At 30.1% G+C, this 11,868-nt stretch overlaps 1 protein-coding gene across 1 annotated transcript; it reads right to left on the bottom strand.

The window, feature by feature from the left end:
• Nucleotides 1–1,034: 1,034 nt before the first annotated feature.
• LOC130944492 (phospholipase D alpha 1-like) lies at nt 1,035–11,381 on the bottom strand. Its single transcript, XM_057872830.1, has 4 exons — nt 11,224–11,381; nt 3,243–4,621; nt 2,518–3,056; nt 1,035–1,586 (listed from the first exon to the last, which is right to left on the bottom strand). Exons 1-4 carry the CDS (start codon nt 11,326–11,328, stop codon nt 1,156–1,158), a joined length of 2,454 nt encoding a protein of 817 aa, XP_057728813.1. The 5' UTR covers nt 11,329–11,381; the 3' UTR covers nt 1,035–1,155.
• Between the last annotated feature and the right edge of the window lie 487 nt (nt 11,382–11,868).

Below are 11,868 nucleotides of genomic sequence, written 5' to 3'. Positions count from 1 at the left end.
GTCCTTGGTGTTTCTTTCTTCCTTGGCATGTTCCTCTTTTCCATTCTGCTCCATTATCTTGCTGCTATTCTATGCAAGTTTGTGTTTTGCATAACCACGAACCACAGCAGTGCTTTGGTGATGTCCTTGGGTTAGTGTGTGTGCCCTTGTGTCCTTGCCTACTTTTACAGAGCTACACTTGTCCTTGCATGAATACAGCTGTCCTCATATTACTTTTATCAAATATATGCATAATCATTTAATGTAGCTGAACGGTGCTATGAGGAAATTGTTGGACTTGGTTACTGCACTAAGGAACACTGTGAGCTGCTTTTCTATTTGCTGTGATGGGCTTATGTATCAAGTGCTTGTATACTTGGGCCTGCCACAATAAAGCACACATTAAACAATATTGGGCTTTTAACCCAAAACAATGTTTGTCATCATAATATAACCCAAAATCAAACTAGGCTCAACAGCGACTATTGTGTTTGCCTTACTGATTTATCACTTAAAATTAATGAAGAAAGTATTTGTTGCTAAATGACATTTAGTCCGCCACAAATTATATTTTACGTTAGATTAGTAGTGATTTTCTGACTATTTTCATAACAGTTAATCAACGTTATTCTAGTAGTGCACCATCATAATGTAAATATATAAACACATATGAGAATAGTCAAAATTTTCTAACCATTTTGCTTTAGATAAATTTGTCGTTAGTTTTTTAAAATATTAAATGAATTAGTCCCTAATAATAAATGAAAATAACAAATTAGTGCTTAATATTTTTTAACAAGTGAAAAATATGAAACTATTTTGTCTGAAACTTTAAAAAATATGGAACTATTTTGTCATTCTAAATTATCTAGAATCAGGTTGTCATTTATTTTATTTATCAAAAACTGATTTATTTTAAAGAAAAATTATTATAACCAACGATTACGTATACCATTATTATGGAAAAATTATTAGGAAACAATAAAGTATACATTTTAAGATTAATATTAATTTTGTAGATATGATTTGAAACATATAAACTTTAAATCCAACGAACTTATGAGCTACAACAATTTTCGAATAATCTACAACATATGAATTTCTCTGTATTAAAATGTCATGATCAAGGCATAGACAGATGACAAAATGAAAAACTCATAGCATGAATAACTGAATTTAAGTAGTTAAGAGAAAAGGAAGTTCCGATTTGGACCCAAGAATTCGTGCCTTTGTGTCCGGAAAGTGCTCTACACCAAGATGCGTTGTGACATTACCACTTTCTGTTACTTTAATGGGATAACTAAGCAAATGTCCAGGCAAGTCTTCATCAAGGGTTTCGCTACAGTAAAGGTCCCAATACCTTGTTGAAATATTGTTTATAAGTCTGACACACTTCAAACTCTGTGGAACAAGAAAAGAGCCATCTAGAAAACCCAAGTGCTCGTACCACAAGGCCATTCTAAAGCCATGTATCTGACCCCTGTTTGGCTCATTTCTTTTTATGTGATATGGTTGATAAGCTCCCATCGCAATCTCTGTATCTCTAGCTCCATCCATGGATCGTTGATTGATATTGGCAGATCCAATAATTATGTATTCATCATCAACTGCGTGAAACAATAATAATAATCATAATTAACTCTGGAAAGGCATTGGATTGATTTGTTCTTTATTTTGTATTATTAAATTTGTCATTGTATTTTCAAATTCTTGTTTTAACTCAAATATTTTAAATTTGTTTTCTAGTTAAAAAAAAAAACTAAAATAAAAGTATCATATCTGCAAATGTCATTTATGACATTGAAAAGTAGATTTGAAAGTGGAACTTGTCACCAACCTAAATTCTCAGATATACTTAGTTGTTTAATAATATTATACAAATATAGTATATGAAAAACTTTGACTAACATACAAGTCAATCCACTCTTAAAATCGGTGACTTTTTTCATATGAACTTTTTAAAGATACCTTATCATTAATTTATTGGTCAGCCCCTAAATGAGTCTAACGATAATAGGTACAACTAGAATTTAGAAAAAAATTAATTTGATTTCCTATTAAAACTTGTGAAAATTATGTGTTTGTTTGGGCACTATTATCTTAATAAAAAAAAACTTTTATAATTTTTTTTGACGCGTTTGACAAATTTGTAATAGTAAAAGTAAAAGTATTAGAAAAATAAAAAAATATCTTTTTTGAAAAGCTGTAATTTACATTTTTTTTAAAAGATATTTTTTCCTTAAAAAAATGCTTTTGATATACTAAATAAACAAAAGAGTACTTTTAGTTATACCCAAACATATTGATAGATAAAAAGATCTTTTTATATAAGATACTCAAACATAAAATCTTTTAAAAAAAAGATAATTCGAAAAAAGATATTTTCTTAAAAACTCACCCAAACAAATCCTATAACTTTTGAACTTTAAATTATATTGCGAGTTATAAAACACTACATTTAAGAAATTTAAAATAAATTTTGGTCACAAAAATAACCAATATATTAAATTATACAAACAAATATAATAAATAAGTTACCTATCATCATTTTAGCATGTACATAGATCATGAATCTCCTTGCTTGTTGAGCTCTGTTATAATCTGAGTCATATTGTGGGTGTTTAGAAGGTTTATATTCTCGATCATTCTTCTTTTCACGATTTGCAAGGCAAAAGAAACTCAAATAGTCTTTTGGGTCAGCAGTAATCCCTTTGGCACGTAGAGCTTGGATTATATCAATGTACATCATATCCATTGTCTCCTTCTGCCAACTCAACATGCTTTGAACTGAGTTACTCTCAGGAATACCCTCTGGCCACATTGGAATCACTACATATACACTAAACCTTTCTCCTGCTTCAATCTTGCTGACAATCTTGAGAGACAATTCCTTCGGAATAAGATGCAAAGCTCCCACCTCCTGAACTTGAAGCTTGCCAGAATTCCAGCCAAAAGAGCTTCCCATAAAATACTGATTTTCTATATAGATAAAACTCTTAGCTCTCCTGATAGCAGTAATATAAGCATTTTGGATGCTGCAATCAAAGATATGTTCTTTTTCATTCATAAGACCTGACCTGTTAGAAATAAGAGATTAAACTGGAGGAATAATTTGTGTATTACTAAGTGTATTCAAGTTGTCTAAAATGATACAATATAAAAGAGTATTTATAGATACTAAAAGAATTGTAATAATAAAGACGTAATATTCTATAATAAATATTCAGATATATTAAATCTCCTAATATATTCTATAACCGTACCTTGCTACTTCTTCTTCAGAATTTGGGAGGCCCAAAGCTGCTCCTCCATCAATTGATCGAAATAACTGAACGTTCCATGTTTCTTCATCATCTTCAGGGAACTTATCTAGTGATGAGGGAACAAAAGTGTCAACAAGTGAGTCGATTTCAACCAGACAAACATCCTTCTTACCTTGTTTTCTCCACCTTTGCTCAAAATTCTTTAAAACATCCCTTGCAATTGGTCCTTCTAGGCGACAATGTATGTCATGCCAAGGCTCTCTGGGTCCGCCTTTATCGATCGAGGCTCCTTCGAAGTTTGGCTGGCGAAAATCATTATGATGAACTGTTCCTAAGCTACCAAAAATGGAATGGAAAGGTGTGTCATATCTCCCATCACATAGATCAATACCACCAATGAAACTCAAAATTCTTCTCCTACTATCTGATTTTTCATTTGGCATATCACTATCAACGATTATGATCTTTTGATGATGTGTAAACATGGTAGCAACCTCTGTGCCTTGGATAAGGCTTTCCCCTTTGTCAGGATTTCGAGGACATAAAACACAGTGCACTCCAGTTCCATCAAAATAACTTTCTGTGTCTTCATCATGAGTTGTCATAACTCCATCATTCCTTAGCCACTTAATTGAAGTTCTGTCATCCCAAATGAGCATAAGGACCTTAACACCTTCACTGGCCTTCTTTTTAAGAAGCTCACCAAGTGTCAAATTCAAATCACTACCTTCTTGTTTCTTGCAAGTTGATTCCCTAACCAAGGTGATTTTGGTGCAAAGAGACCATCCTGCTATGTAAATCAACTGTTTCGCCTTCGAAATAGCATCAAAGATGTCTTCCCAACATTGATTTAGTTCATAGTACCTACCCTTAGTTAGCAAGATCTCAGGAAAAAATGTGGTTGGTATGTGAGTGTCTTGGTAAAGTGTGACCCTACAACCACTTCTCTGAGGAAAGTATGAATGAGTGAGCCCTGCAAAATCGAGACTTTTGATCCCTTGAGACCAGTTAATGTCCTTTGTGACAGTAAAAAACTGTAATTTCACATGGATTCTAGGCCTTGCTTTAAGAGGTTTATGTTTTTTATTCAAGATTTGGAGCCATCTATCCTTATTTTCTCCATTTACCAACTCTTCCACAGGAAAATATGCTCTTCCAATCACTTTTGCACCAATTATTGTGTCGTCTTCTTTGATATGAAAAACAACTTCACTTGCAATATGAGCAGTGTAAATTCTTAAAGATTGATGCCACTGAAAATTAAAGTGTTCATTTTGGTTTACACTTCTAGTCCTGCCCACTATAGTACTGCCTAAATTAATGGTTGTGTATATTCTACAACCACCAACTTTTCCACTTGAGAAGGTTTCTTCTGATAGCTGCATGAATGAACAATAATAAAAGGCATTTAAAAAGGAAAGCATTCAAAATCTTTATTTTCAAACATCCAATTTCCTTATTTTTGAACATCTAATGGATTATTTTGAACATGGTAAGGGCTTTGCTTGCAAAGCAATACCTATAGAACATGAATACGAGCTACCAGCCTACTTCAAAAGAAGAGTGTCATGATTTATAACAACTTCAAGAGCTAAAGGCCCTGTAATGTGGAAGACCATAGAAAAATACCACTCTTAATGGATATATTTTGACTTCTAAGTTCTAACTGAGCGTCTCACCATGTTTAAATTGTGTGAAATAAACTTTTTTCTCTCAGAGTTGAGGCTTAGATCAACTGGTTAAACCATATGCCTCTTAATATGTTGCATCTGGGTTCAAACCTTGGTGAGTACACCAAATGTTGAATATGCGAAATTTACTACAAAAGAAAAATGGTCTATACCTACCAAAAACATGTCTTTTTAACTACTTCAACGACATTGACAGAAAAAAAGGACTTTACAATGTTCACATGGCTTTTTAACTACTTCAATGACATTGACAGAAAAAAAGGACTTTACAATGTTCACATGACTTTTTATCATTATATACAAGTCCAAGAAACTTTAAAAGAATGAAGAAAATGCGTGCAAATTTCTCTAAGTGTTCATCATCTTCTTCTTTATGTTCATATTTTCTTTTGTAAAACAGCTCTTCTTATCTCAAAAATAAATGAATTAGTTATTTTTAATTGGACTTATCTTTATATATCTTGAACCAAATTATCAAACACAAATTAAGTCTCATACCTTTAAGATAATATCTTAAAACAGATATCAACACTGTGACTACAACATAAACAGTCATATATACATGTTTTAACATGATCTAATAGTGATATATACATTTTAACATTATTAAATACTGTGTGATTTGAGTCATGGTGTAACTTAAGTCTTAAGAAAAACTATCACTATTTTAATATAGTAGAAATCTCAACTATTGTAAAAGTCCTTTCCAAAATCTCATTCGAAAAAAAAAAAACTCAATATGTGATTTCTATGAAAAACAGGAACAAACCAAAGAATGTTTTAAGCATTAATGTTGCGTTTATATCAAGACCTCTTGAGCTATTACATCTTTGATTTGTTTGGTCCAATCAAATAATAAGTCTGAGTAATAAAAGATATATATTTGTATTTGATGATTACTTAGGATTTACATGAATTATTTTCTTAGTTTTTAAGAATGAGACATTTGAAAAATTTGTTGCATTTGCATAAAAAGTTTAGACTAAAAAGGTAATTACAATTTCATCCATTAAATCAAATTATGATGGAGAATTTGTTAACTCAGATTTGGAATGATTTTTGTAAAGAAAAAGGCATTTCTCACAAACTCCCAATTCCTAGAACTCCTCAATAGAATGTGGCTATAATGCACGGAACACGGAACACATATACATATAAAATATAAAGTATTTTTTAAATAAATCGTAATGATATTTTTATATTTTTTTAATATTAAAATATAAATAATTTTTAATTATTTTTAATATCTTATTTTAATTATATAAAGTATTTAAAATATTTTTTATTTTAATAAATAACAATATATATTATTTTTAAAATTTATTTTAAAAATACATGTTAAAAATAAAATTGGACACATTGATACGTGATGATATTTAGGTATGTCTAAGTATGTTCGAAAAATTTTTTTTTATTTTTTATTAAGTCACGGTTGGATACAGCAGACACACATATCGAATGCATGAGTGTCGATAAGTGTCGTGTTCAAAATGTATCCAACACACGGATACGACAATTCAACTAAGTATGGATGTTTCATGGCGATATGATGTTATAGTGTTGTGGTGGTGACTAGTAGTAGCATGATGGTGATGACAAATAAAGAAAATTATAACACGAGGATAAAGTCTTGAATTTTGAAAACTAATAATTAGGACAGATAGAAGTGAAAAAATGTTGGGATAAGTACTTTTTTCGTCCCCAAGGTCTGGGGTCAAAATCAATTTCGTCTCTCATCTTTTTTTGTTATTAAAATCATCCCCAACGTTACAAAACGTTATAAAATCGTCCTTTTTACAAAAAATAATAATACTTTGACAATTTTACCCTTAAAACAAAAATAAAACTAATATTAAAAAAAAAAAAGAAAAAACCCCACCCCACCCCACTCCCAGCCTCTTCGGTCTCTCTCTCTCTCTCCCCCCTCCCCCTTCACCCCCAAAATTCCCCACCCCACCCCCACTCCCACTCTCAGCCTCTTTGGTCTCTCTCCCCCTTCACTCCCAAAATTTCACCTTCCTCCTACTTTCAGATTTAACCAAACTCTCAGATCCCTGACCCTCCTTTCCAAGTTTTAGCTTCCTTCTTCCTCTTTCTTTGGGATCGTCAGTGATGAGGGGATGATGGAGATGATGGAGATGAAGGCGGCGCCGGTGGCGGAGGAGGATGACGCAAGGAGCAAGTATGGGGAGATGATGGAGATGAAGATGGTGGTGCGGCATAAGGACTTGAAGGAGATCGTGGAAGCCATTAAAGAGAGCTTTGACAAAGGGGGTGGCTCTGCTCGACGGTGATGGTGGTGGATCTCAGTGGCGGCGGCGGCGGCGTTTCTCGGCGGCAGAGGCGCGGCGGTGGCTGAGCACGGGTTTCCCCTCTCTTTCCTCTGCTCCCGAGCTCTCTCTCTCCTCAGATCTCGCTTGGTCTCTTTCTCCTCTGGCTCTCTCTTCCTCCAGCGACCACCACGGCCATGGCGGACTCAATGGCGGCAGCAGTTCGGCGATGGCCCAACAACGATGACGACGAATCCCTTGCAGGAGCCTCCTCTTCGCGGTGCTCGGCTTCGGTGTTTGACATGAACATGAACATGAACATGAACATCCTTTTTTTTAATTCTTTTTAATTTCTGTGGTTGTTGATTTTGGATTTGAAGTGCAATTGATGATTGTTGAACTGTTGTCAAATTTAAATTTGTTAGTGATTTATTTTGCTGAATTTGTTATTGTTCAATTTGCTGGATTTGTTGTTGTTGCTGTTGCTGGTGAAGAAGAGAAAAAGAATTGTTGTTGCTAGATTTACTTGTTGCTGTTGCTGAAGGAGAGAAGAAGACTGGGGTTTTTTGGGTGGGAGAGGGGAAGGGGTGGAAGAAGTGATATCAAGATCCAAGGCCAGTGAGTGTGGCGGAGGAAGGGGTGGAAGAAGTGAGAGGCGTTAAGGGGTCAAGAATGGAATTGCTGGTGGTGGAGGAGTAGAGGAGAGAGAGCGCGAGGGGAGGGCGGAGGAGGGTGGCGGTGTTGAAGTTGAACAAGAAGAGGAAGAAGTTGGGTTTTTTCACTGGGAAGAGACATCAGAGGTAGAGGTAGAGGTGGGAGGGGGGAGAGAAAGAGACCGAAGAGGCTGGGAGTGGGGTGGGGTGGGGTTTTTCTTTTTTTTTTAATATTATTTTTATTTTTGTTTTAAGGGTAAAATTGTCAAAGTATTATTATTTTTTGTAAAAAGGACGATTTTATAACGTTTTGTAACGTTGGGGATGATTTTAATAACAAAAAAGATGAGGGACGATTTTGATTTCGACCCAGACCTTGGGGACGAAAAAAGTACTTATCCCAAAGATGTTTCTTTTGGTATTCTAATCTTTAGGTAATACATAAATATATACATTTTATAATTATTAAAAAGATTTTTACTAGTAATTATATAATTGTCGCAAAATTTTTTGTGCGACAAAATATAAAACGACTAATATCTAATTACTAGTAAATATATTAATGATTATTTTTTTGTCAATAAAAATAAAATAAATGACCACTAAAAAGATTTGATTTAGTAGTGTTTACCTTAACTAAGTTGACTGTAGATTTGATTTTAATAACCATGTGTTTTTATAATTTTAAGAGGATAAATTGTCACTCCTGTTGTATTATATTTAATGTGCCTAACCTATTTTTCATCGTTTATTAGTCAAAATAATTGTTTAATAAATATGATAATTATGTTACAAATCTTAATTTTATTTATATTCTTAAAATTTTTTAAACTCAAATCCTCCAAAGTTCGCTTATTTAAAATCCTTAAGTAAATAAATTGGTTTTCACTAATCGTTCAAAATATATATTTTTATTTCCATTAAATAAAGAAAATATCATAATACATAATTCTATTTTTCTTTTTAAAAATGTCATGTAATAAAAAATTTTTACTAATAAAATAAATAAATACATGACTATGATGATAGTTTAATCGGTGAATTCAATGTCACTAACTAATCCCCCTTGTCTTTTGATATAACATAAGAATATCAAGAGACTTGATAACAAATTGGAAATGGATTTCCTTTATCTTTTTTTAACATTTAAAAAAATAAAGTATAATTTTTTATCTTTAATTTTATAAATAAGGCTAAAATTAAATAAAAATAAAAAATAATAAAAAATAAAATTAAACACTGGACATCATCTAATTTTTTTTTTATTGAAAAAAATCCACTTCCAAGTTAGAATGCATCGATTAGTGGATGCTTTTTCTTATCCATAACCTTTGGATTATTGGATATATAACATCTTTTATTATTAATGTATGTTTAACTATACAACATAATCACAAAATCAGCTATATCAACCATCCAACTTGCAAGAATACATATTTTATACTTATTAAAAAGTTTGATTATACTATAAAAATATTTGATTATATATATTATGCCATATTAGATTTGTTTCATTTTGTCATGCAGCGCTTAATTAATCTAGTGGCTAATTATTCTATGTATAAATATATAGACAAGATCGCAGTAGTTGATTATTCTATTATATCGCATCTTGCCAATACCGTTGAATTCTTTGACTCTAAATTCTACGGTAATGAGCATTGAAAAAATTTGATAAAATTTCCAAAGATAAAGAGCATATTTTTGGTAGTGAGAGGCAGGAAGAATTTTAATTTGTCTCAATATAATTATAGGTTAATTACTAATAATTTAATGTTTGAGCAATCATAATATTGACTACTTTTTAGTTTGTAAAAGAAAATATATTTAATTATTTATGGTCTTTCAAATATAAATAATTTTTAATAAAATGTATTATCAAATTTAACTAATTATCGTTAAAGAACAATTTATATAAGATATTTTGTCAAACATTATTCTTCATATATTTATGGTGCCATAGAGTTAATTAGTATTGATTCGAATACAAGATAAATATAAAGAAAAACTATTGATTCTCTAACATTTGTGATAATATAAAACAAAAGATCTCTTTTCTATTCTTAAAATGCACACTTTTTTCATTGTAATAATTAACATATACGTTTAGTCTATTTAACTAAAATACTCTAATACTCTTTAATAATAATTATTATAATTATATATATTAATAACAATAATATAAAATATATATCTATTATTAATATAATAAATTTAATTTATTTTAATATATTTTAACTTGTTACAAAATATTTAATTTAAAATTTTTTATCTATTTGATTATTAATGATAAAATCTTAACAATAAATATATTATTATTACTATTATATATATAAAATATTTTAACTTTTTACAAAAACATTTAATCTAATTTTTTTATACATTTCATCATTAGTGATAAAAAAAAATTAAAAAAATTAAAATATATTATAATAATAAATGTATTTTATTAATATTTTTAATACTATAATAATATTAATAATAATATAAAATATATTACTATATATTAATGTAATAATTTTTAATTATTTTAATATTTTTGTATTAATCAATATAAAAAATTTTGAATTAAATATTTTTCTAATAAGTTAAAATATTAAAATTAAATAAAAATTATTACAATGAAATAAGTATATATTTTATATTATTGTTTCTCTTTTTGAAACAATAAAATAATTATCACTAACTTATATATAAAAATAATTATTAAAAAATATTTTAATTAAATGGACAAAAGTGTATGTTATTTAACTCTTGTAAAAAAGGAGTGTATATTTTAGAAATAGAAGAGAAAAAATATTATTTAAATATCTCGTAGAAGAGGAGAGTGTTATTTTTTTTAGTAAAAATATAAAAAATTTAAATAAAATGGTAGACAATAAACATTTTAGGTGTCAAAATAGCATGCGTCAAACAAATGAATCAAGAAATATATATAGATGATGTTAGAGGATTAATATTCTTTTTAATCAATTTTAACTAATATTTTAGGCCAACATTGTATTTTTATAAAAAAAAATACTTTGGGCATATATACCAAATTCAACAATCAAATTAGTCACTATATATTTGTGTATAAAAAAAATTACGTTGCTTAATTTATTTTTAATATATATTTTATATTTTAACATGTATTTTATACGGATAACTGATTTTTAATATATACTTTACATAATTATATTTTTATATTTTTGATAATTTAGCATTATTCTATATAGATATCTATCCATACCATAAACACAACCCAGTAGCAAATATATATTACCAAACAAAAGCAGAACAGAAAAACAGTAACGTACAATATAAATCAAGATGCTTAATATAGGTTTCATGGTGCTTTGATTTTCAGGGAATTTGAAGCATGTACCTTGGGGAAACAATTGCAGCAGTCATTCACATAGAGATTGTCAGCTTCAAAAATTGTAACGTGAAGAACACCATGCAGTAGTGTTCCTGCTCTTAACTTTGCCATTGCAAGTGCTCAAAAACCCAGAAGAAGTTATTATTGAAATAAAAGTGTAACAGCATAACAAAAGACTAGAAATGAATAAGAAATAACGTTCCCGGGCTATATAAGCCTATAAGGCTATAACATACAGCATCTTTTTTTATAAAGAAAAGACAACTGGAACCACTTAAGGCAGTTGAAGACATTGTTATATACTATAAGCTAATTAAGGTGATAGTGGTGCGGTTAAAAATGAGGTGTAAAGTAATCATTTTAAAATTACTAGTTGATGATAAATAATAAATAATGCAAAAAGTATATAACTAAATCATTAGACTTTGTTAATATTTTTCAGTTGATAATATGAGACTTGCGTATGATGAACTAAAATAAACATAGTTGTCCCGCTTGGCCGAATGGTTGTTAGACACAATTTTTATTTCTGGCGGCTAGTTTCAAAGACACAGTTGGAGGCTGTGATTCTACATTATAAATGTCATGATATTTTGGTTTGGGATTTGATCATAGGGATTCATGAGGCCCAAAAGATATTTTTGAGATGGG

The sequence above is a fragment of the Arachis stenosperma genome, chromosome 8 (genome assembly GCF_014773155.1).
Source record: "Arachis stenosperma cultivar V10309 chromosome 8, arast.V10309.gnm1.PFL2, whole genome shotgun sequence".
NCBI classification, from domain to species: Eukaryota; Viridiplantae; Streptophyta; class Magnoliopsida; order Fabales; family Fabaceae; genus Arachis; species Arachis stenosperma.
This window is presented reverse-complemented; position numbering and strand designations above follow the sequence as displayed.